Here is a 27609-nt window from a genome sequence, read left to right on the forward strand (position 1 = left end):
AAGCAGAGAAAAGTCAGAATAAGACATATGGCCTTTAGCAACTAAATTACACAAGTAATCTGTTTGCAGCAGACAGGATCTGGAAGGACTTTCATTAAAATCTTGCTATTTAGACTTTAGCTAAAAGAACAGCGAGAGTTTTTGAAATCTTGTTGTAGGGAATCTAATATAAATTTACTTTTTCTTCCTCCAGCCCTAGAAATATAAGGGAGGAGGATCTATTATGTTCCATCCTGTGCTCTGATCCTTCACCCTAGGACTAGAAGAAATAAAGTAGATTTTTGTGGAAATGTGGAGATATATGTTGACGAGCTACACTGCAACCAGGGAGTTGAAATCATGTGTAGCTTGGTTTCTCTACAGAAATGTTAGAAGGGTAGACACTGAAAGAACATCAAGAAGGATGTGTGATAGCTCTGTGGGCCTGGACAGCCTGGCTGTGGAGATGCAAAAACCCACAGCAGCCATCATTCAAGAAAGATGATGGCCCGTATAGCACCCTGACCCCTCCCATGGACAAAAAACCAAACCCTGTCTATGTTGACATTAAGAAGTCTATTTTAAGGAAAATACAAAGACTGTTTGGGAGGTAATAACTAACCATATCACTGAACTCTTTTTTAATAAGTAGTACAAAGTGATGAAAGAAACACTATTTTTAGTTTGATTTTATAATTTGTCACTGGAAAGGATGCTTGATACAGAGCTTGAAGACACTGTTCTAACACTTACATCTGACTTTGGGTAAGTAGCTTAACTTTCTCATCTGTGAAAGCCTCTTTCTTCATTTTGAAAGAGGTATACTAACATTTGTTCTACTCATCTCACAATCTTCTTAAAAGTTATAAGTAAGATCATGTGAGTAAAATTACAGTGAGTAAAAGCCCCTTTCTATGGGCCTGTTCTAGAAGAAAGAGTTTCTTTCTTGAAAAGCATCTATAATCATTCCATTTATTTCTTACCCATTTCTTAGAAAAAAAAAACAAAAACAAAAACCCTAGGGAGGATTATGTCCCATGGTTTTAAGGCTGATTAGCTAATATACTTCATCAGTCAAAGTCTTGAAAGTTCTGACACAGACCTGTGTCCTCAACTCTCAGGGTCATTTAACTCTCCCATCCAAATTAACCACATCCCACGCAGTTTTCCATTATTAGTAGTACACTCAGTAAAAATATAATAGTTATCTTTTACTGTGCATCTGCTATGTGTCTTTATCTCTAATCCTCATAAAAAAGCAAAACCTTCAAGGTGAGTATGATCATTAACCTGCTTCACAATAAAGAAATAGAATGACTCAGAGAAATTAGGTTAGACAGACAAATTTTAGTTAATGCTAACACCTGAAAATAGCTGTGACTCTAAAGAAAGTCTTTAGAGACCAAAGGAGCATTGTAGCTATGGCTTCATCTGCATTAGGTGTCCATGTTCACTATTTTTTTTTAACATCTTTATTGGAGTATAATTGCTTTACAATGGTGTGTTAGTTTCTGCTTTATAACAAAGTGAATCACTCTTTTAATATCAGTAAAGGGGGTTCTCTGTAATGTACTTCTTCTGTGCACTCTGAGTCATTCTGAAAACTGGTATTTCAATTAGTGGTCTTGCCGTTTTTCTTTGGTAGCCCTACTAGGACAGGAATCAGTTAAGAGAGAATTAAAATGGCAACCTCTTGCATGCAGCCATGGATATTTCCACTACTAAAAGGCATTTGGTTATTATGCTTGTCTTCACTTAACCATGTATCTGACTTGAGCATTTGATTCAAACACCCCTGCAGAGCACATCACCACCCTGTTGTTAGCACATTGACCCAACATATAAAAAAGCATCAAAAAAAAAATGAATGAAAAAAAGATTTTCTCCTCTGGAGTCAGGTACTAGTAAAAGCATTAAAGGATTTTTAAAATCTTATGAGGATAAAAACTAGAAAAACAGTAAATATTTTTTTCAAGTGGCTGCTAATATTTGGTATTCTTCTTAAAAGAGGAAGGCATGTGAGGAAAATGACATTCTTCTTAAAAGAGTGTTTGTAAAAATGTCCAAATGTGTTTTAAAATGTCACCTTGGAATGTTCGTTAAAACAGATTCTCAGGCCTCCTGTGAAGATATTTTTATTCAGTAGGTGTTACTTCAGTATTAATAATGTGTTTGTTAATATAATCTAATGCTTAATAGGAATGCGTAATAGCATCCTTATCAGGACCTAAGATCTTCAGAGGTGACTACTTACCATATCTACAGCTAACTCAACACTGAAAGGTTTGTTATTTACTATATAGGATGTTAGAAATAATTTTGTGCTCATGAAATTAGTGGTATCAGGAGTAATAAGTGACTAGAGAAAATTTGCTAGATCCATAGTTCTTACATAAACAAGATATATGAGTGGACAAGTACAACACTTGAATGCCACTGATGTAGTATGTAAGTCTAGGCCCCACTGGGCCCCAGTGGACCCAGCTGCCTGAACCAACAACAAAGATTGCCAGTCCTGATATCATCAAAGCGTGTTTGAAGTGAGTCCTTCATTCAAGGTGCTGGGTGGTGAGCCTCACTTGCAGCAAGCCCTCCTGAAACTGCAGGCAAGTCACATGACTATTTTGTGCCAATTTGCTACTAATGAATGTACAATGGAGGGGGTTCGATCAGAGACTTGCTTTCATTGAAACATATCTTTAGTAATTAGATTGTGAAGGCAGATTCCTATAGCCCCCAGATACGTCTAAAAAGGCTACCAATATTTACCAGCAGAGCTTGATATATGTTAGCAATCTAAATTGCATCAGGTCATCTCACAAAAGTAAGGGAGTGGATGAGACATGCATGTGCATTTTAATTCACATATATGTGAATCTGAGGCAGGTGATCTACAGATTATACATTAAGAAACACGGGATTAAGAGAAGACATATTCAGTTGCAAATGTGTTTTAGAAATCTAGTCTTTGACCAAAGGGTTTGAGAGCTAACAGAATTATTTGGGGGAGTCAGTAGAAAATGTTTTTAAATCTTCAGATAACTTTTAAGTAGATGGACCCCAACAAAGGTTGCATGAAACATCTTAAGATAAGGTGACTGATGTGACTGACCTTCACCTCCCTTAATATTTACATTTGAGAACTTATCTCCTTTCATGTTTACATGTGGGATTTAGTTTAATCTGTGGCAAGCATATGTCTTTTACTCAATTGTTTGAATTTCAGGCCACATGCAATCACTCGAACTATTTTATTTTATTTCATGTATTTATATTATGTATTTACCTGAGAGTTAAAATCAAACTTTTTTTTTGAAGCTGAAGTTAATCATTTACATTTGTGCAGTATTTTAAGGTTTATTAAGGATTATGCATGTTATTTTCTTTTGAGATGAAAAATATTGCTTAATTATGCCATCTGTTATAGAGGAGCTCATCAATTCCCTAAACATTTACAGGAGCTGAGACAAATATTATTTTGTCTGTTTTAAAAATAAATATAAAGATGGTACAATTAATCCGCACAAGTTACCATTCGTCCAGTAGAAGAGACTCCTAACAATTAGCTTAAAAGTGCACAAGCCATAAGAACCTGCTGTATACAAAAAATAAATTAAATAAAATCCAAAAAATTTTTTAAATAAATAATTTTTTAAAGTGCACAGCCTATATTTTCAGTGTATTCAGTATATATCATTCCAACCAATAATTTCAATATGTATGACAATCAACTAGGTATATTTAAAATGTAATGTTTTCAAAAGCAAGAAATTGTAAGAAATTGAATGCCTCTATGCTGTGGATTAAAATAGTTACCTATATAGAGTTGACTAGGTTAATAAAAAATATTCATTAGTGAATTTTAAAACTGCCTTCAAAAATAAAATGTTCCAAGGCAGGAAATATAAGGTTGAAAGTTTTTCTTTTATTACAGTAATAAAATCCATGCGTTATGAATCTGTGAAATTTCTATGTCGAAAGTTCAAACCACATTTCAAGAGTTAAGTTTTGATACTTACAAAGTGTCAAAAAAGTTGACACTTATAAAGACCAACGTTCTCACTCTCCCAGCAATGACTGACAGACACAGAAGGGTCACTTCATTCCTCCATTAATACAACTGAGAGAGGAAAGGCTCTTTTTCCTTAGTTCCAAATACGGACATGAGTTCACCTCCAGCAAAACTCATTCACACTCCCCTGAGTTCAGACCAATACGTTTGGGTGGGTGCAGTCCCTGATGAGTGTTTTTTCTTCTAAGTCTTTATAGAAATACAATAATTGAAGTTTAAAATGACCACTTAATTGTTCTCTTTAAAGTATTTATTGAACACCACTGTTTTCCATGTGGTGATTTAAAAAAATAAAATGTTCCATCATTATCCAGGTGTCATTATAGAGATGGTTATAGATATTAAGCAAGTAAACAAATGAATTTCAGGATGCAAAAAAATTTAATAATTTCAGGATGCAACAAATGCTATGAAAGAAAGAAGACAGACTGAATTGAGAAGCAGGGGGTATATTAAATTTAGACTTCAGGAAACTTGTCTCTGAGGAGGTGAAATTTGAGCCTGTGTAAAGATCTGGATACAGAGGCATCCAGACAGAGGGGACAGCAAGTGCAAAAGTCCTAAAATGGGAACAAGCTTGGTATGGATGGAGATAAAGACATCCACTAGGAAGAATAAAGTTGGTAAGACATCTTGTTACAAGTGAAGAGAAAGACCAGTTTGGAAGAAATAATAGCTGTGAAATCCAGATAAACTATCCTGCCATTTAATCTGATTCAGCAGAATTTCCAATTGTCTTACTGCAGAAATGTACAAGATAATATAACCATTTTCCATGCCCACTTCTCCACTAGAAATAAGCTTTCTCTTGTCACCCTAAACAATATCAATTCTGGAGAAGCAGGGAAATTAGGGAGCAAAGCGAGAGTTATGCCAAATTTAATAAACATGACACTTGAGTTTCACTATGTATATTTTCTTATTTTAGGGAAAATATGGGTCCCAGGGAAGCCACCTATCCTTATGGAATGCTAAGGATTATAGAACTGTATTGCCTTTTGGAATTTCTTTTCAGTGGCATTTAGCAGATCTCTACCATAGTTAGACACAGCACTCTTTCACATTCCTAGTTCCTTCCATACCGAAGAATTATTTTTTAATTATAAATTTAAATTTGAAACTCATCATAATTTACTTGCCTTCATAAGAGTTCATGCTTTCAGTTTTAAAAGACTGAAGTAGGAATCAGAGGAAAATGTTCATTTAAGAGATTAGGAGAAAAAAAATTCAAATAACAAATGTTAAATGTAATTTAAAATTAGCTAAACATGGTTTTCAAATTTTGTAAAACACTAAGAATATGTCTCTGTTTTTTTGAAAACATTTCAGGGCACTAAAAAATCTTCAACAAAGTTAGTTGATGTTACCCAATAAATAAATGTAATAAGCTATTAAGTAACTTTATGTATTTGTGTATTTATGTATGTATGTATTTATTTTATTTGCCACAGGCCCATGTGGGATCTTAGTTCCCCAACCAGGGACTGAACCCTCAGCCCCTGCATTGGGAGTGCAGAGTCCCAACCAGTGGACTGCCAGGGAAGTCCTATTAAGTAACTTTAAAGCAAATGTTTTATAGACAGCCTGTTAAAAGGGTGGTGTAATAAAATAGAGAAGAGGATGCACTTATGGGTTTTAGAGGTAACCAGAAATGGATTCAAATCCTGACTCTTTTCCTTGAATTTTCTGAGCCTCTGTTATTTCTCTTTAAAAGTGGGGTGAGACTAACCTAACCCTTAGGTCTACTGTGAGAACTTAATTAAGTCATTATTTTAAAGGATCTGACAGATGGTAATTATTCAATGAACAATAGTCTTTTCTAGCCTACTCCAGTACCCCTAGATGAGTGCACAGTGAAATAGCTCTCCTTAATAATAATAGATCACTTTTCATAATTCTTTTTGCTTGTGTGTTTGTTGCAAGAATTTTATGTACTGTGAAAGAAGGTCAAGAGATAAAATTATGGCATATGGTTTAAAGGTAAGATAATATCAACATTTTATCTTTAAATTTTTTTTCAGTAAATATTTGGCCTCTAAAATTCTATTTCATAGGTAAAGGAAGAAATCTTTCTTTCACTTCTACACTCAGCCCATTAATACATTTTCATCAAATTTGCAAATTAAACCAATGTAATTATTAAAATTAAACATTCTGCACCTCATTCTTTCAACATTTAAAAATCTCTATTTAAAGTACTACAATTGTTTTTTTCCATATTATTGACATATAACTTGATACTTCTAAGAGTTACCAGTTAACCAATTCTCTATCAAAATTATTTATGTAGTTTTACATTACTTTTTTAAAAACTATAGTTTTTTCCATCAGCCTACTTGCTCCTGATTCAATTTCATGTACATACAGATTTATTTGGAATATTCTAACAGGGAAAAAAAAAAGCCTTCCTCAATATGCGTTTATATACTTGACGGCTTTAGGGAATAAACTGTTTATTTATTTTTTATTTTTTTTAACATCTTTGTTGGAGTATAACTGTTTTACAATAGTGTGTTAGTTTCTCCTTTACAACAAAGTGAATCAGTTATACATATACATATGTTCCCATATCTCTTCCCTCTTGCATCTCCCTCCTTCCCCAAAACTGTTTAAATTAGAAGAGCAGAAGCTGTGTAGACTGAACTCCTTGGTATGCAAAAGCAGTCCAAAGATTACAGGCCTAGAAAAGTATACTGTGAGGAGACTACAGGTGAAAGTAAAGAGAACACAAAGTGAGACATATTGGACTTAGTATAGATATTAAGCTGAAAGAGGCAAAGTTTGTAAGCAGAGAAAGAGGGATAAAAGTAAATGGGAGGAGTGTTAGGACTTAAACCACAGGTGTTCATTAAATTTTACATCCTTTCTCTATATAGTTTTCTGCTCGTAGCTGTACACAAACACACCCTGGGTACATAATGGAATAAAGGGTCATAATGGTTAGGGTTCAAGGTAATTTATTGCTTAAAACTTTAAATAAAATACAATTTCATATGTATGTTAAAATATTCATGTGATGAATTATCACGCAATCATGTAATGAAAAGGAAGTTGTCCTTTTTTACAAATAGGTTGATTAATATAGTAGTTTGATTTAAAGTTACTTTTAACAAAGTAGCAATTAGGAGGCAACTTATCTGGCAAAGAGTTGCCTGTTCTTATCACTCCATGAGCTTCTGGCCAACCTGAGACTCTGGGTCTAGAATGAAGTAGCCCAAGGGTCAAGTCTGACTACTGGTCATCTTAAGCCAGACCAGACCAGATTAACCAATCCAATCCTCCAGAAAACAGAATCAAGTTGATGTCAATGGGCATCTGTTGACAGTGGAAGGTTAAGAAAGAGTACAAGTTTTGGAGTTAGACAGATCTAAGTTTAAACCCTCGGCTTGTAAGATATAAGCAGCCACTTACAAGCTTTGCATAACCCTGAGGAATTGTCTTCAATTTCCTCTTATGTGGAATACACATTTTAATGCCTAATTTGGTTATTGTGAGAATTAAATGAATTACTGCATATAAACTGTTTAGCCTAGCATTTGAGCAATACTGGACCATTAATAAATGGTACCTTTAAAAAAAGTTCCCTTTTAAGTAATAGTTTCTTCTGCCTACTAAAGTGTGGAATGGAAGTTTGGGCTTCTTCCAACTTTGTTCATGAGCCATACATAGTCCATCTGCATCTGAGCTAGTTGGCTATCATTAGCCAAAAGGGACAATGTTCCTCTGGTCACCCTTGCTAAAAATTGTGCCAGATTCACTTATTTCAGAAAGCCTAGGTAGCTCAGACAATTCCAGAGTGTGAAAGGAAGTATGACTACCAAGGCATGGAAATCAGTCATTACTATGGAAGCTTATTTTTTCAGATTGTGTTTCCTCTGAGCACATTTAGAACTTTGGAAATATGGACCTAGCCAGTCTGACACATACTAATTGGTTTTCTTTGCCTCCTTGAAAAGTCCTGTAGATCTTCTCATCACTCAACAGGTGGCAAGTCTCACCTTGGTCCAAGCTTAAATTAGACTTAAGAGAATTGTGGGCACAGAAAGAGAATTAGGGATCATCCACCTCATAGCTCCCACTGTGGCATTCAGCAGAGGTGTAGTAAAGAAAACAACTGGACTTGGGGGCTGAAGTCTTGGCTTCTTGGCTTCTTGCTAGGTGTGGTGAAGACCCTCAACATCTCTCAGCTACAAGATGATAATTCTCACTGTATAGGATTTATGAGTGTAGTGGTGATGGTAAAATAAAATAATATGAAAGTGCTCTATAAATTGTATAGAACTATACAGAAGAAAGCCTTCTATTCCAGTAGACCTGTATTTGATGTGTAAAATAAATATTGGACCATATTTAATTTCAATATTAAGAAAATCTTCTCCATTTATGAATCACAGCTCCTTTAAAAATGAAGGACTTTGGGCTTCCCTGGTGGCGTAGTGGTGGAGAGTCTGCCTGCCGATGCAGGGGATACAGGTTCGTGCCCGGGTCCGGGAAGATCCCACATGCCGCGGAGCGGCTGGGCCCGTGAGCCATGGCCACTGAGCCTGCGCGTCCGGAGCCTGTGCTTTGCAACGGGAGAGGCCACAACAGTGAGAGGCCCGCGTACCGCAAATAAATAAATAAATAAATAAATAAATAAAGGACTTTATTCTCATCATGTGTGTCTTTGAAATGTACCATTATGAATAATATATATTACAAATAATTAGTGATTCTGTTACCTGATTTTAAATTAACATCATGATGCTTGTTCTGATCAGCCTGTAAACACGCAAATTATTCTTCTTACTAAATTACTGTTGCTAGTATTGCTTAAGTGTCCAGCAAGGGTAAAAATTGGAAATCTCAAGTGCACAGTCATTTTCAGTTAGAAATTCAAAGAATCATATATGATAATACTCAGCCATATCTTCCACTAACATGAGAGAAACAGCGCTTGGTTTTATAAAAGCTAAGATTTCTATATTTCTCTTTTACAATATAAGAAAATAAAACAATTGGAACTGACCTTACCCTTGTGGGCTTCTTTTACAATATCTTTTTTTTTTTACATGCATATACTTCCTGATAGGTAGAGATGATGAAATAGTAACCTATTAAGGGCAGAGACGGTTCTATAAAAACCCACAAATTGTGGTTTCAGTTGTCTACTGCACATTCAGTTGCAGTTAGGTATTTCAGGTATTATCTTTGTTTTCAGAAAAAGAAAACTAAGTAGAAGATCATGGCAAGTCCTGACTGGGGATATGATGGCGAAAATGGTAAGCATTCTACTGTTCATGTAGATCAAATAACAGCTTCTTCCCTTTTCCAATAAAAGAGATATTGAGCACTTAAAATACCTATGTAGTCATAGATTAATGGTTTGGTTTGCCTGACTTTGAATTATAATAACTTTGCATGTATTCTTAGCAGTTGTCCTTTGGGTCATTGTTGTCTACAAAATGCATTCTGTCTCTCTTCCTCTCTCTCCCTCTGTCTCTCTCTCCATATGTGTATATTAGAAATCTATTGCTATAACAGTAAAATATGTATAGTCTTGATCCCATAGATTATGAGCATATTATTTGCATTGATAAATACACTATTTTATAGTATAGCATAGAAAAGGGGCTTTCTCAAACATTGAATTTCCATTAAGTTAAACTGAGTATCATTTAAGATCCTCAGTAAATCCTAATCTAATAAACAAAGTTATATTCCTAAAACTTGGATTTGAGCATTTGATCAAGTTTTGATTGTAAGCATATGTTTGTCCTGGTAGGTCCCGAACAGTGGGGCAAGCTCTACCCCATCGCAAATGGAAATAAACAATCTCCCATCGACATCAAAACCAGTGAAACTAAACACGATGCCTCTCTCAAACCTATCAGTGTCTCCTACAGTCCAGACACAGCCAAAGAAATCGTCAACGTGGGACATTCCTTCCATGTAAACTTTGAGGACAATGATAATCGATCAGGTGAGCCAAAAGACCCTTCTAATTTTTCTTCGACTTTACTGGGGAAATTAAAATATTAGGGCTTTAAGAAACACAAACGACCATCTGCAGTCTTTTGTGCACATGTGTAACGTTGTTGGAATCTGGTGATGAATCTTGAATATCTAGAAAATTTACAAGTGGTAAAGATGATTTTGGGGACTCCCAGATCTGTCTTTTTTCAGTCCTTCTCCTTTTCAGGGACACTATTCCATTTCTTCTTGTTTCCAATGTCTTTTTGCTCACTTCACACCCTCTGAATAAACAGTAGCCTTTCAAAAAGGTCTATGAACCATCATGAATATAAAAACTGAAAAAGCAAATATTTTCTAATCGAGATGAGGGTGGAGGAGTCTAGTAGGGAAGAAAAACAGAGGTGAAGAATATATTTATTTGTGTGACCAGAAAAATGGCTCCATAACTGTGAAGTGCCAGTAAGAAAATGGTCTTGTGTGTATCTTGAATGGAACAATTCTGTGCATAAGTATACTTGTCTATATTCCCCTCTCCTTACTAGGCCGTAGTGACCGAATTATCTTCATACCCCAGAATCTAGCACATAGTAAAATTTTCAAAACTGTTTACTGAATAATTTATTAAATGACAATTCCATAAAACAACTCTACTGACAAAAGGCAAAATTTGTTTTAGCACTTTCCTACAAGCCTCTGAGCCTAAATTTTAGACACCTTGCAGCTATGTCCATTGTTAGGATTAGGTCTGGTATTATGTGTGTTTTATTAATCATATGGTTGGATAGACTCTCTAAAGAAACACGGTCATTCAATGTGAGAATTTTAAAAGTGACCGTACTGTTCTACTGGAACATTCTTTTGGTCCCTGCCTAGGGATTCTCAACAAAGCTGTCAAGATACCCTCTTGTGTCCTGATCAGTTACAAGGTATATGTTGAGTAATTTGTTACTAAAAATAAATTACTAAAGATCTTGATGCATACTGCCCACTACTGTCTTTGTTAAAAGAATGAATGAATGAACTTGCAAATTAAAGCAGATTCAAGGAAAGCCCTGTAATCATATAATTCACTCATTTTCCAATATGCTTTCTTGAAGGCAGAAAAAGGTAAAATTACAGCTCATGTGCTGAGAATTATATATAATTCATGCACTATCTTAGAGTGCACCACACATATGAAGACCATCATTGTCGATGTGGGGAAAAAAACCAACAAGATGGAAACTTTGGCACTACTGTTTGTTTTCATTTCTACTCAATCCAATTTAATGTTAGTTTATATTAAATGCAAAGATAAGCTGGAGCTTATGATTGTAACACTAACAGTAGTTTCCTTTTTCTTCTAGTGCTGAAAGGTGGTCCTCTCTCTGAAAGCTATAGGCTCCGTCAGTTCCATTTTCACTGGGGTGTCAAAGATGACTATGGTTCTGAGCACTTAGTGGATGGAGTCAAATATTCTGCAGAGGTAAGGTAGCTTAGCGAGTGAGCGAGAACTACACTGAGAGTCCTCCCAGAAGCAGCTCCCTTATAACATAAGACACCATTATAATGGCTCCAAAGGAATGAGCATTCTGGTCCCTGAAAGGCACTCCCAGGCTCCATTAAAATCAAATACAGACACACTGTGTTCGGCAGTAGAGGGAAATTTTTCATGTGAAAGAGGCAGGTGAACTTGGAGTCAGACTCATGAGCCCCAGAATACTCTTTCATTTCAGAATGCCTTGAAAACTTATCTTGAGGTCAGCCTAGCCTCAAGGGGAAATGCTGCTCTCCTTTTAAAGCTCCGACCCCCAAATGGAACACACCATCATTCTCTTTTTATTTAAATGTTCAAGTTTGGACACACCAGTAGCATAGGTGTAGCTAGGCTGGAACACTTCAGTAAGACTCTACTAAGAGTGCAAGTTTAATCACAGGAGTCATCACAGAGTAGCATACTCTAGATGAGGGTTTGAGGTTCCATGGCTGCAGGCCACTACCCTCTGGCCTCTTGATTCTCCTCCACATGGAAGTTTGTGATCCAATTCAAGACATTCTGTCTGTATATCCATGGAAAACTAAAGAACATTTATATCAAACTGTCAACAGAGGGTATGGAAGACTGAAAACAAAGAACTTTTGCTCTTCATATGTATGAATATACAATACATTTGTACCAATATAGACTGGTTGGCTTTTTTATTTTACTTTTATAAAATGAGTTCATAATATATATAGTTTTCCAACATGCTTTTTTTTCACTTACCAGTTTATCATGATCATTTTTTCAAGTCTGTAGGTTTAATTGCACCTCTTTTTTTACTGTCTGTACAATATTTCAGTGTATGCATATGTTAGAATTTATTAGCTGAGCCCTACATATGGACAATTACAATGCCTTTCCTTTTGTTCTGTTGGGTTTTTTGCTTTTACCAAAAAAAAGAAATGCTGCAATAAATACACCTGTACATATATCTTACACCCTAGTGAAAGCAAGTATGTAGGGCAGATTTTCATAAGGGGGATTGTTAGGTACAGGGTTATGCATTTTTCATTTTAATAGAGGATTGGGGAATAGTATACAAATATAACTTACTTTATGTTACATTGTAAAGCCAGGCTAATAACTTTCAATGTTGCAGAAATCCATTAAATTTTTTTTTTCCTATTTCTCCTTCATAAAATTGAATGTGGACTAAAATCAAATGGGCTGAAAGCCTAAATTAGTATTAGTAGCATCTTTGGGGGAGGATATTTGGTTGTATTTAAGAAATACAAACTGGTGATTCATCTAATTTGAGAAAAATAAAATTAATCCAGGGTAGAGATGACAGGCACTTAGCCACAAAGTTCAACATATGACAGATGGTGGGATAGAGGATGGAAGGGAGAGCAGGAGAGAGGGAGAGGTGGGGAGAAAGAGAGAGAAGAGACAAAGAAGAGGGGAAGAGGGGAGGGGCGGGGAGGGAAGGGGAAGAGAGGGCAAAGGAGGGGAGGGAAGAGAAGGGAAGGGAAGGGAAGGGAAAGGAAGGGAAAGGAAGGGAAGGGAAGGGATACATGACATGGAGAGAATTGGTTTGATTTCGAATGATACAAGTGACCAGATGATCACTTTACATTGGGTGGTCAGAAAAGGATTCTTTCAGAACTGGCATTTGAGTTCAGCCTTAATTCAAGTCAAAATCCTGCTGTTGAAAGATTATGGGGAAGGACCCCCCAGAGAAAATCAGCAGCTAATGCAAAGACTCAAAGTTGTGAACCAAGTGAAGGGATATAATCTATGAGATGTGCTGAAAGATGGATGTTGATAAGTGGAGAAAAGTAAGAAATTAATGACAACTGTTGTATTTTTTGGTTGAGCAATTAGATGGAAGGTGGTGCCTTTTCCTAAGAAGGGAAAATGAAACAGGTCTGGCAAGGAGGAAATCAAGAATTCTAGTTTGGCCATATTAAGTTTGAGATTCATATTAAACATCCATGTGGAGATGTCAAGAAAGTATCAAGAAGACATAACACACATACTTGGATATACAAGTCTAGAGTTCCACAGAGAGGTTAGGCTGGAGATGTTGGCTTGAGAGGTGTCTGGATATGCTCAAGAGAATCTGTGCTTGGCCAAGACTCCAGATACTTCAGGAACCCCTTCTCATAAAATTACTAAGTACCTCAAGTGAGAGAAAATTAAGTTTTTGTCCCCAAACTAGTTAGCCAGAATTTCTGATCTTCTTATACCAAAGATTTTTTTTTAAAGGAGTAATATTGAATAGTTATGATATTGTGAGAAAAGAAATTTTACTTACTGGTTCCAGTATTTGCAACTTGCCCACTCTGTTCAACACACAGATAACTCTTCTTAAGAGTGAGAACATAGCCCTTTCCATGCCCTGGATGAAGGGTCACAAAAGTTTTATCTATCAAAGCCAAGATATATCTTTACATATTAACAAGTTAATGTCTAACTTTTTACCTTCACAGTGGTATAAATAACTACTCAACCACATTGTCATTTTTAGCTTCATATAGTTCACTGGAATTCTGCGAAGTACTCCAGCTTTGCTGAAGCTGCCTCACAGACTGATGGTTTGGCAATTATTGGTGTTTTGGTGAAGGTAAGTTATAGAGTTACAGAGCTCTGTTAAAACTATTTCTTACCAATCAGACCTCAAAATAGGATGAAATAAGGCAAAATAATATTTGAGTCATTCTTTTGATTTTGGAAGCTTCCCCTTCTACTAATGACTGACCACAGGTGAACAAACAGTTCCCTAGCATATTGTTAGTTTGGTTTCTCTTGGCTTTTCCCACTTGAAGAGAGAAATAAATTTCAGTTAGAGATGAAATGGGAAGGTGTTGAAGGTGAGGCTAATTTTTTTATTTTTCAGCTCTTCCAAAGTCCCTTTCTTCTAAACTTTCTACCTCATAGAGTCAGGAGTTTATCAGTTTAATATTTCATTAGAAATATATATTAAGAGGATTTTTGTCCCATAAAGAAAGTTCAATTGATATTTAAAGTGAAAGATTTGTTCACATCCTCTGTAGGAGAGTCCCTGAAAAGTTCTATAGGGAAGCTATTATTAAAGTGGGTATATTTGGGTGACTAACTTTTGGAATTATAGTGATTCTAGTTAACCTTTATTGAACACTTACAACATGCCATTAATATTACTAATTATAATTAATAAAAAGTAAGAGGTTTGTTTTTGTATTACAATTTTGCTAAATTCCTTTATTTTGACTTGCATATTTTTTCTTCAGTTACTGTTTTTAATTGAAAAAAATTAACTAAATAGGATTTGACTTGATAACAATTTTTATCTCACACTTTATTTTTTTAAATCTCCAGGTGGGTCAGGCCAACCCAAACCTGCAGAAAGTACTTGATGCCCTAAAAGCAGTTAAAACTAAGGTAAATAGATGAATTAAGTTAGTTTAAATCAGAGAACAAGAATCCACAGAACTACAGAAGTCATTTAATTGCATATTTGATATGAGGAGTAGGAAGGCCGAAGCAAAAACTACCAATCTGAAAATCAAGATACTACTTAGATGTTCCTTGCTTCTGAGAAGGTCTCTGACTCAGATATTTGTTTTATTTTAGTTTTGTTTTTCATAGTTATTGGTCATCTATTTCGGCAGGATGAAGCCTGTAGAAGACTAGGTTTCATACCTATTCAAATTTGTTTAAAAACTATAACCAACTAAAATGTGAATTTTTTAACATCATGGAGAAAGATATCTTTATTTTTTATCAATACAAAAAACAGAAGTTAAGGGTATTGTTTTAAAATCCCTTTAATATGCAGTGTCTGATAACCATGATTCCCCCTGTCAGCTTAAAAAAAAAAAGATGGACTTTCTGATATATTTAACCTTAGCTTTACTGTTTTAACAGTAATTAGTTAAATCATATGTCAGAGATATGTCATTTTCTTTCATGGTATTTTTATTAAAATAAATCTAGTTCATGTTCAGTATAAAAAAATTAATCTTCAAATGGATATATTATAAAGTGGAAAGTCTGAAGATAAATAAGCACTCAACTCAGGAATATAAAAAATAATATATGAAAAGAAAATAGAAGGAAATAATTAATGAAGATGAAGCAAAACATTAATAAAATAAGAAAGAAAATGAATATATACAAGGTAAAATTTTATTAATAAAATGAAAAGTTGATTCTTTGGAAAAAAACAACCAAAAAACACACTTTTGGCAAGTTTGAAGATGGAAAAAAAGGTACACATACAGAAAAATTATTAGAAATAAGGAATTGCATCATAATTAAAGATGTGGTAAAACGTTTTAAACGAAAAATTTGTACACTTGACCCTTAAACAACATGGGTTTGAACTGCACAGGTCCACTTATTCATGGATTTTTTTTTTGATAAATACATGCTATAACACTACAAAGTTGGCACTTAATTGAATCTGCTGATGCACAACTGTGGTTATGAGGAATGACCATAAAGTTATACGTGGATTTTTGACTGTGCAGGGGGTCAGCACTCCTAACCCCCACGTTGTTCAACAAGGTGTATAACACTATACCAGTAAATTTGTAAATTTACTGGTATAGTGTTATACTATACTATACTATACTATACTATACTATACTATACTATATATTTACTATATAGTAGATTTACTATACCAGTAAATTTGAAAATTTAGATTAAAAGGATGAATTTCTAGGAAAATGAATTTCTAGGAAAATGCAGAGAAACTGACTCAAAATATGTTGAAAGCCTAAACAGGTCAAGAATCTAAAAAGAAATTGAAAAAATAGTAAAAAATGTGTCTAGTAAAAGAAAACTCTAGGCCCAGACCACTTTATGAGGAAGTGTTACACAACTTTTAAGAAACAATCATGTCACTGTTAACTAAACTGCTCAGATGAGGGGACAGAAAACTTTATTTTGATTTAATTAAATGAAACCTAATACCCAAACTAGGTAAGAACACCACAAAAAGGAAATCATAGGCTAATCTTTCTTAGGAATATAGCTAAAAGAATTATTAAAATCGATTACAGCAAATCATATTCAACAGTATATTAAAAGAATAATGCTTCCAAACTAGTAGGCTTTATCCCTGAAATGCAAGGATGGTTTGATATTAGACTATCTTCCAATATAAGTCATTACAGTAACAAATTAAAGATGAAAAACCCTATTACAAACTTGTTAGATGCTTGAAAAGCATTTGATAAAAATTCAATGCCAATTCCTGAAGATAAAAAAAAAAGAAAGAAAAGTCTCTGAAAACTTATTGAACTTAAGAAAGAATATCACATACCAACTGGGGTCAAACATCATACTTAGTAGTGAACTATTTGAAGCCTTTCAGTTTCAATAATGTGTCTAGTAAAAGAAAACTCTAGGCCCAGACCACTTTATGAGGAAGTGTTACACAACTTTTAAGAAACAATCATGTCACTGTTAACTAAACTGCTCAGATGAGGGGACAGAAAACTTTATTTTGATTTAATTAAATGAAACCTAATACCCAAACTGGGTAAGAACACCACAAAAAGGAAATCATAGGCTAATCTTTCTTAGGAATATAGCTAAAAGAATTATTAAAATCGATTACAGCAAATCATATTCAACAGTATATTAAAAGAATAATGCTTCCAAACTAGTAGGCTTTATCCCTGAAATGCAAGGATGGTTTGATATTAGACTATCTTCCAATATAAGTCATTACAGTAACAAATTAAAGATGAAAAACCCTATTACAAACTTGTTAGATGCTTGAAAAGCATTTGATAAAAATTCAATGCCAATTCCTGAAGATAAAAAAAAAAAGAAAGAAAAGTCTCTGAAAACTTATTGAACTTAAGAAAGAATATCACATACCAACTGGGGTCAAACATCATACTTAGTAGTGAACTATTTGAAGCCTTTCAGTTTCAATCAAGAACAAGACCAGGGTGTCAACTGTGACCACCACAACTGACCATTACAATGAATGTCCTAATCAATGTAATAAAGAAAGGAAAGAAATAAGAGTACATATTTGGATAAATATTAGGGAAACAAAGACAAATCTATCCTCAAGTGCAGAGGATATGACCATTGACATCCACCTGGAAAATACAAATCAAACAGGTAAAAAACAGAATTAATACACAAGTTTAAAAAAGTTGACTACATAAAATATTAGCATACAAATATCAATTCATTTTCTATACACCAATATAACCAATCAGAAAAGAAAATAAGAATAAATAGAATGAAGATAAAACATACCAATATACATGTAAATAAATACCTTTACCACTGGAACAGTATATGGTATCATTCCTAGAGAAGCAATAAATGTTTTATACTGGAAATTAAATATCTTTTTAAAGAATACAGATTATAAAATAATTTTGAAACTTTGCTTATCTTCAACCAAATGAAGAAGGAGGCAGATTGCTCAGTCAAAATTCCAGTGTAGCATATTTTCAGTCTTCTATTACTTTCATTGTTTATATCCACAAACATATCAGTCATGAAATACTATATAGTAGAAAAATTGATTAAAGTCTTAGCTAAGATCTATCTACCAAATAATATAACATATATGTCATATATGTAATGAACCAAATAGTTTATATCATGATATAATAATATATTACTTTTCTTTTTCTTTCAGGGCAAAAAAGCCCCATTCACAAATTTTGACCCCTCTGTTCTCCTTCCTTCATCCCGGGATTACTGGACCTACCTTGGCTCTCTGACTCATCCTCCTCTTTATGAGAGTGTAATCTGGATCATCCTTAAGGAAAACATCAGTATCAGCTCAGAACAGGTAGAGAATCAAAGGGGAATGAGTGAGCATTAGAATTGCAAAGCAGGAATACCATTTCAATTCATAGTATTATTGGGGGAAATTATTATTTCAATTAGATTTTGAAGAGTTCATTTTCCCGTACAACTGAAAAAGATTTATTTGTGACATAAGGTCTATTGAATAATTGAAAATAAAAGTGTATTTATAAACACTTTTTAAATTTAATGTAGAAAAATATATGAGATTCAGAACTCTTGTTATTCTTTTCACCTTAATAAGGAAAAATCCAACTTTATTAAATATCTTCCTAAGAGTTTCAAAAACAAGAAAAAACTGGCACTAGAAGTACTATTAAGACTTTAGGGAATTGTGACTCTCAAGTGGCATATTTTGGTGGCTGACATGAGTTTTTGTTCTTTTTTGAAACTTAAGCTCTTAAATAATTCAACAAAATATCTCATTCATTATTATTTATAATTATGAAAATAGTAACTACCAATGATTGAGCAACTACTTTTATTAGGTTACTTATGTACGTTTTGTCAGTCAATTCTCATAACAGACCTTTAGGGCAGGCGGTGTAACCTATTGTAATTAACACTTCTTGAGCATATGCCATATGCCAAACACCATTCTAAGAACTTTACATGTATTGACCCATTTAGTCTTCACAACAATGCAATGAAACAGTACTATATGGAAACTGAGGCACCAAGCAGATAAGTCTCTTACCCAAGAGTGAGAAAGCTGGTATTCTAATCCAGTCAATCATCGATAATTTAAGCCAAATGCCTAGTGCAAAGAAATGTGAAGGAATTTTTGGCTTCCTCCCTTCCCATCTGTGAAACCATTGCAATCTTCAACCTGATTTTCTAAATATCAGTGCATCAATTATACTAGAAGAAAAGTGTTAAAAAAAAAAAAGAAAAGTGTTGTGTGTATGACCATTGACATCCACCTGGAAAATACAAATCAAACAGGTAAAAAACAGAATTAATACACAAGTTTAAAAAAGTTGACTACATAAAATATTAGCATACAAATATCAATTCATTTTCTATACACCAATATAACCAATCAGAAAAGAAAATAAGAATAAATAGAATGAAGATAAAACATACCAATATACATGTAAATAAATACCTTTACCACTGGAACAGTATATGGTATCATTCCTAGAGAAGCAATAAATGTTTTATACTGGAAATTAAATATCTTTTTAAAGAATACAGATTATAAAATAATTTTGAAACTTTGCTTATCTTCAACCAAATGAAGAAGGAGGCAGATTGCTCAGTCAAAATTCCAGTGTAGCATATTTTCAGTCTTCTATTACTTTCATTGTTTATATCCACAAACATATCAGTCATGAAATACTATATAGTAGAAAAATTGATTAAAGTCTTAGCTAAGATCTATCTACCAAATAATATAACATATATGTCATATATGTAATGAACCAAATAGTTTATATCATGATATAATAATATATTACTTTTCTTTTTCTTTCAGGGCAAAAAAGCCCCATTCACAAATTTTGACCCCTCTGTTCTCCTTCCTTCATCCCGGGATTACTGGACCTACCTTGGCTCTCTGACTCATCCTCCTCTTTATGAGAGTGTAATCTGGATCATCCTTAAGGAAAACATCAGTATCAGCTCAGAACAGGTAGAGAATCAAAGGGGAATGAGTGAGCATTAGAATTGCAAAGCAGGAATACCATTTCAATTCATAGTATTATTGGGGGAAATTATTATTTCAATTAGATTTTGAAGAGTTCATTTTCCCGTACAACTGAAAAAGATTTATTTGTGACATAAGGTCTATTGAATAATTGAAAATAAAAGTGTATTTATAAACACTTTTTAAATTTAATGTAGAAAAATATATGAGATTCAGAACTCTTGTTATTCTTTTCACCTTAATAAGGAAAAATCCAACTTTATTAAATATCTTCCTAAGAGTTTCAAAAACAAGAAAAAACTGGCACTAGAAGTACTATTAAGACTTTAGGGAATTGTGACTCTCAAGTGGCATATTTTGGTGGCTGACATGAGTTTTTGTTCTTTTTTGAAACTTAAGCTCTTAAATAATTCAACAAAATATCTCATTCATTATTATTTATAATTATGAAAATAGTAACTACCAATGATTGAGCAACTACTTTTATTAGGTTACTTATGTACGTTTTGTCAGTCAATTCTCATAACAGACCTTTAGGGCAGGCGGTGTAACCTATTGTAATTAACACTTCTTGAGCATATGCCATATGCCAAACACCATTCTAAGAACTTTACATGTATTGACCCATTTAGTCTTCACAACAATGCAATGAAACAGTACTATATGGAAACTGAGGCACCAAGCAGATAAGTCTCTTACCCAAGAGTGAGAAAGCTGGTATTCTAATCCAGTCAATCATCGATAATTTAAGCCAAATGCCTAGTGCAAAGAAATGTGAAGGAATTTTTGGCTTCCTCCCTTCCCATCTGTGAAACCATTGCAATCTTCAACCTGATTTTCTAAATATCAGTGCATCAATTATACTAGAAGAAAAGTGTTAAAAAAAAAAAAGAAAAGTGTTGTGTGTAACTTTAATAGCTTTTGACTCTTTAAATATTTTATCCTCCCTCCAAGCTGGCACAGTTCCGCAGTCTTCTATCAAATGTCGAAGGTGATAAAGAAGTCCGCATTAATCACAACAACCGACCACCCCAACCTCTGAAGGGCAGAACAGTGAAAGCTTCATTCTGATGGGCCCAGGAAGAAACTTATCCTCCCTCAAGGAACACAGCTCTGCTTCTGATATAATCCAATAAAGCAAGTTTTAAGAAACAAGTTTATTTTAATACTAGCAAGACAGCCTACTTTCAAATTTAATCTGCAGAACTAAAAAGCTTTAATTTTTATTCTTAATGCTTAACTCAAATAGTAATCTGTAAGTTTACAAAACTTGTGCTTAAATTCAAGTCTATTTTGTTGAATTCTTTATAACACAATTAATTTCTTAGTGATTTGTACTTAATTTCTTAGTGATTTGTATCTTTCCATTTTATTCATTTTAATTGAACTAATAAAATAATTGTATCCCTTTCCTCTTGTCTATTATGTACTCTATTTTTAAAAGGCATTAGGTTTCTACCCCATTTACATTCAAGAATTTTAAATGCTTTATTTGCAACATTATTTTGCTTCAAATGTAATAACCTAAGAGTAGCTTGAGATGAAATGTTGAGAATTCACTTGCTTACTCTTGAAGACAAAGAAGCTAGGATAACAATAGATTTAATATTATTATGCTGAGCCAACGTTGCTACCATTTGTGTACTCTGTGATAAAAATGATATATTTCATACAGGAAATGATGCTTCTGGTTATTGCTTCCACTCCCCCCCACACCATTAGCAAGGTCACTGTTTGGGTTGGGTTTTTTTTTCCATTGTTATAACAAGTCAGCTAGCTTGGAGAATCTGTACTTCAAATTTGGAAGAAGAGTTACCAGTGAATTATTTATAAAAATGATAAAGGAATCATTTGGCTTAGAATCGTATAGAAATATCATATATGCTGTTAGTCAGATGTGTACTTAACCTGAAGCCGTTCTTTCTGAAGCCATATCTACATTCAGAATTCTGCAAATCTTGTGTCCATTGTTTAGTCTTGTGATTTACTTATTTTCTCTTCTCTGAGAAATCATATTAGAGACCAAAGAGCACATCCATTCCAATGTTCTAGTCTTGTCTAATGTCAGAGAATCTGTCAAAACCTCTCAATAACTGTAATCGTAGTTAAAAAGGCAGACAAAGCAGATTCTTCATAGCTCTGAGGGAGTTTTTGTGTAAAGGCTGTGTTTATTTTGTACCTAAAAATCCTAGGAGACATCTTTTGATATTTTTATTTGAAGCCCAGAATTTAAGTGAATCTTCTTTAATAAAAATGTAATAGACCCAAGTAACACTTCATTTAGCTCAACCCCCATAATCTGTCTATAAAAATAAAATACTTTCTTTGCAAAAGTAATTTGACTGTGTATATTAATATATATTTACCAGATATTGAGAAAGCATGAAACAGTTACACCTGTCCTATGACCCTCTTATTTCACTTAAGTTACCTTGATAGGATTTTAACCTAAATTTATCAGTGGTCATGATGAAGGTCAAAAGAGGAGTATGAGTTTAATTTAAGAAATATATTTGCAACAGATGCTCTTGACCTACAATGTTTGAAAGTGTTTTCTGAAAAGAAATTGAATGGAACACACAGGAAGATGACTTCTGTATCTGGAGTGTGACCACTGCAGGGAGACCTTCAAGATGGCAGAAGAGTAAGACGTGGAGATCATCTTCCTCCCCACAAATACATCAGAAATACATCTACATGTAGAACAACTCCTACAGAACACCTACTGAACGCTGTCAAAAGGCCTCAGACCTCCCAAAAGGCAAGAAATTCCCCACGTACCTGCGTAGGGCAAAAGAAAAATAGAAAAAACAGAGACAAAAGAATAGGGACGGGACCTGCACCAGTGGGAGGGAGCTGTGATGGAGGAGAAGTTTCCACACACTAGGAAGTCCCTTCACGGGCGGAGACTGCAGGTGGAGGGGGAAGTTTCAGAACCACGGAGAAGAGCGCGGCAACAGGGGTGCAGAGGGCAAAGGGGAGAGATTCCCGCACAGAGGATCGGGGCTGACAAGCATTCACCAGCCCGAGAAGCTTCTCTTCTCACCCACCGGCCAAGATGTGTGGGGCTGGGAGCTGAGGCTCGGGTTTCGGAAGTCATATCCCAGGGAGAGGACTAGGGTTGGCTACATGAACACAGCCTGAAGGGGGCTAGTGCACCACAGCTAGCCGGGAGGGAGACTGGGAAAAAGTCTGGACCTGGCTAAGAGGCAAGAGACCATTGTTTTGGGGTGCGTGAGGAGAGGGGATTCAGAGCACCACCTAAACGAGCTCCAGAGACAGGCACGATCCGCAGGTATCAGTGCGGACACCATAGATGGGCATAAAACTCTAAGGCTGCTGCTGCAGCCACCAAGAAGCCTGTGTGCAAGCACAGGACACTATCCACGTCTCTCCTCCTGGGAGCCTGTGCAGCCCACCACTGCCAGTGTCCTGTGATCCACGGACAACTTCCCCGGGAGAACACACAGTGCACAGCAGGCTGGTGCAACTCACACTGGCCTCTGTCACTGCAGGCTCGCCCCGCATTCCGTACCCCTCCCTCCCCCAGGCCTGAGTGAGCCACAACCCCCTAATCAGCGGCTCCTTTAACCCCATCCTGCCTGAGCAAGAACAGAGGCCCTCAGGCGACCTACACACAGAGGTGGGGCCTAATCCAAAGCTGAACTGCAGGACCTGTGCAAACAAAGAAGAGAAAGGGAAATCTCTCCCAGCAGCCTCAAGAACATCAGATTAAATCTCCACGACCCACTTAATGTATGTGCATCTGTGGAATACCTGAAGAGACAATGAATCAGCCCAAAATTGAGGTGGTGGACTCTGGGAGCACCAATATATATATATTTTTTTCCGTTTTCTCTTTTCCTGTGTGGCTGACAGGGTCTTGGTGCTACAGCCTTGTGTCAGGCCTGTGGCTCTAAGGTGGGAGAGCTGAGATCAGGACATTGGTACACCAGAGACCTCCCAGCTCCATGTAATATCAAAAGCAAAAGCTCTCCCAGAGATCTCCATCTCAACTTTAAGACCCACCTCCACTCAACAACCAGCAACCTACAGTGCTGCACACCCTAGGCCAAACAACTAGCAAAACAGGAACACAACCTCACCCACTAGCAGAGAGGCTGCCTAAAATCATAATAAGGTCACAGATACCCAAAACACTCCACCGGACATGGTCCTGTCCACCAGAAAGACAATATCCAGCCTCATACACCAGAACACAGGCACTAGTCTCCTCCAACAGGAAGCCCACACAACCCACTGAACCAACCTTACCCGCTGGGGGCAGACACCAAAAACAACAGGAATTACAAACCAGCAACCTGCGAAAAAGAGACCACAAACACAGTAAGTTAAGCAAAATAAGAAGACAAAGAAACACACAGCAGATGAAGGAGCAAGGTAAAAACCCACCAGAACAAAGAAATGAAGAGGAAATTGGCAGTCTACCTGAAAAAGAATTCAGAGTAATGATAGTAAAGATGGTCCAAAATCTTGGAAATAGAATAGAGAAAATACAAGAAACGTTTAACAAGGAGCTAAAACAACTAAATAGCAAACAAACAATGATGAACAACACAATAAATGAAATTTTAAAACCTCTAGAAGGGATCAATAGCAGATTAACTGAGGCAGAAGAACAAATAAGTGACCTAGAAGATAAAATAGTGGAAATAAATACTGCAGAGCAGAATAAAGAAAAAAGAATCAAAAGAATTGTGGACAGTCTCAGAGACCTCTGGGACAACATTAAATGCACCAATATTCAAATTACAGGGGTCTCAGAAGAAGAAGAGAAAAAGAAAGGGACTGAGAAAATATTTGAAGAGATTATAGCTGAAAACTTACCTAATGTGGGAAAGGAAATAGTTAATCAAGTCCAGGAAGCGCAGAGAGTCCCATACAAGATAAATCCAAGGGGAAACACACCAAGACACATATTAATCAAACTAACAAAAATTAAACACAAAGAAAAAATATTAAAAGCAGCAAGGCAAAAACAACAAATAACAGACAGGGGAATCCCCATAAGGTTAACAGGTGATCTTTCCGCAGAAACTCTGCAAACCAGAAAGGAGTGGCAGGACATATTTAAAGTGATGAAAGGGAAAAACCTACAACCAAGATAACTCTACCCAGCAAGGACTTCATTCAGATTCGAAGGAGAAATTAAAACCTTTACAGACAAGCAAAAGCTCAGAGAAATCAACACAACCAAACCAGCTTTACAACAAATGCTAAAGGAAATTCTCTAAGCAGGAAAGAAAAGAGAAGGAAATGACCTACGATAACAAACCCCAAACAATTAAGGCAATGTTAACAGGAACATACATATAGATAATTACCTTAAATGTAAATGGATTAAATGCTCCAACCAAATGACATAGACTGGCTGAATGAATACAAAAACAAGACACGTATATATGCTGTCTACAAGAGACTCACTTCAGACCTAGGGACACATACAGACTGAAAGTGAAGGGATAGAAAAAGATATTCCATGCAAATGGAAATCAAAAGAAAGCTGGAGTAGCAATACTCATATCAGACAAAATAGACTTTACAATGAAGACTATGACAAGAGACAAAGAAGGACACTAGATAATGATCAAGGGGTAAATCAAAGAAGATATAACAATTGTAAAAATTTATGCACCCAACATAGGAGTACCTCAATACATAAGGCAAATGCAAAAGCCATAAAAGGGGAAATCGACAATAACACAGTCATAGTAGGGGACTTTAACACCCCACTTTCACCAATGGACAGATCAACCATAATGAAAATAAATGAGGAAACACAAGCTTTAAATGATACATTAAACAAGATGGACTTGATTGATGTTTATAGGACATTCCTTCCAAAAACAACAGAATACACTTTCTTCTCAAGTGCTTATGGAACATTCTCCAGGATACAGCATATCTTGGGTCACAAATCAAGCCTTGTTAAATTTATGAAAATTGAAATCGTATCAAGGATCTTTTCCAACCACAACGCTATGAGATAAGATATCAATTACAGGAAACAATCGGTAAAAAATACAAACACATGGAGGCTAAAAAATACACTACTTAATAACCAAGAGATAACTGAAGAAATCAAAGAGGAAATCAAAAAATACATAGAAACAAATGGAAATGAATACACGACAACTCAAAACCTATGGGATGCAGCAAAAGCAGTTCTAAGAGGGAAGTTTATAGCAATACAATCCTACCTTAAGAAACAAGGCACATCTCAGACAAACAACCTAACCTTACACCTAAAGCAATTAGAAAAAGAAGAACAAAAAAACCCCAAAGTTAGCAGAAGGAAAGAAATCATAAAGATCCGACCAGAAATAAATGAAAAAGAAATGAAGGAAACGATAACAAAGATCAATAAAACTAAAAGCTGGTTCTTTGAGAAGATAAAAAAAATTGATAAACCATTAGCCAGACTCATTAAGAAAAAAAGAAAGAAGACTCAAATCAATAAAATTAGAAATGAAAAAAGAGAAGTAACAACTATCACTGAAGAAATAAAAGGGATCATGAGAGATTACTACAGCAGCTATATGACATTAAAATGGACAACCTGGAAGAAATGTACAAATTTATAAAAAAGCAAAACCTTCTGAGACTGAACCAAGAAGAAATAGAAAATATAAAGAGACAAATCACAAGCATTGAATTTGAGACTGTGATTAAAAATCTTCCAACAAACAAAGCCCAGGACCAGATGGCTTCACAGGCAAATTCTATCAAACATTTAGAAAAGAGCTAACACGTATCCTTCTCAAACTCTTCCAAAATATAGCAGAGGGAGGAACACTCCCAAACTCATTCTATGAGGCCACCATCACCCTGATACCAAAACCAGACAAAGAAAGAAAACTACAGGCCAATATCACTGATGAACATAGATGCAAAAATCCTCAACAAAATACCAGCAAATAGAATCCAACAGCACATTAAAAGGATCATACACCATGAGCAAGTGGGGTTTATTCCAGGAATGCAAGGATTCTTCAAGATATGCCAATCAACCAACGTGATACACAATATTAACATACTGAAGGGGAAAAACCATATGATCATCTCAATAGATACAGAGACAGCTGTCGACAAAATTCAACACCCATTTATGATAAAAACACTGCAGACAGTAGGCATAGAGGGAACTTTCCTCAACATAATAAAGGCCATATATGACAAACCCACAGCCAACATGATCCTCAATGGTGAAAAACTGAAACCATTTCCACTAAGATCAGGAACAAGACAAGGTTGCCCACTCTCACCACTCTTATTCAACGTAGTTTTGGAAGTTTTAGGCACAGCAATCAGAGAAGAAAAAGAAATAAAAGGAATCCAAATCAGAAAAGAAGAAGTAAAGCTGTCACTGTATGCAGATCACATGATACTATACATAGAGAATCCTAAAGATGCTACCAGAAAACTATTATAGCTAATCAATGAATTTGATAAAGTAGCAGGATACAAAATTAATGCACAGAAATCTCTAACATTCGTATACACAAATGATGAAAATCTGAAAGTGAAATTAAGAAAACACTCCAATTTACCATTGCAACAAAAAGAATAAAATATCTAGGAATATACCTACCTAAGGAGACAAAAGACCTGTATGCAGAAAATTATAAGACACTGATG

General features: G+C 35.2%; 1 protein-coding gene across 2 annotated transcripts in view; it reads left to right on the forward strand.

The window, feature by feature from the left end:
* Positions 1-21362, forward strand: part of CA1 (carbonic anhydrase 1) — a 48670-nt gene extending 27308 nt beyond the window's left edge. The window contains exons 2-8 of one of the 2 annotated variants that reach the window (XM_007117496.4): positions 9252-9312; positions 9816-10013; positions 11353-11471; positions 13999-14094; positions 14829-14891; positions 18130-18285; positions 20905-21148. In XM_007117496.4, the coding sequence (XP_007117558.1) occupies positions 9276-9312; positions 9816-10013; positions 11353-11471; positions 13999-14094; positions 14829-14891; positions 18130-18285; positions 20905-21021 (786 nt within the window). In that variant the 5' untranslated portion in view covers positions 9252-9275 and the 3' untranslated portion in view covers positions 21022-21148. Of the gene's footprint in view, positions 1-9218; positions 9313-9815; positions 10014-11352; positions 11472-13998; positions 14095-14828; positions 14892-18129; positions 18286-20904 lie in introns of those variants that run through there. The other variant, XM_055091165.1, reaches the window with a different exon arrangement.
* Positions 21363-27609: the final 6247 nt, after the last annotated feature.

The sequence above is a fragment of the Physeter macrocephalus genome, chromosome 15 (genome assembly GCF_002837175.3).
Source record: "Physeter macrocephalus isolate SW-GA chromosome 15, ASM283717v5, whole genome shotgun sequence".
NCBI classification, from domain to species: Eukaryota; Metazoa; Chordata; class Mammalia; order Artiodactyla; family Physeteridae; genus Physeter; species Physeter macrocephalus.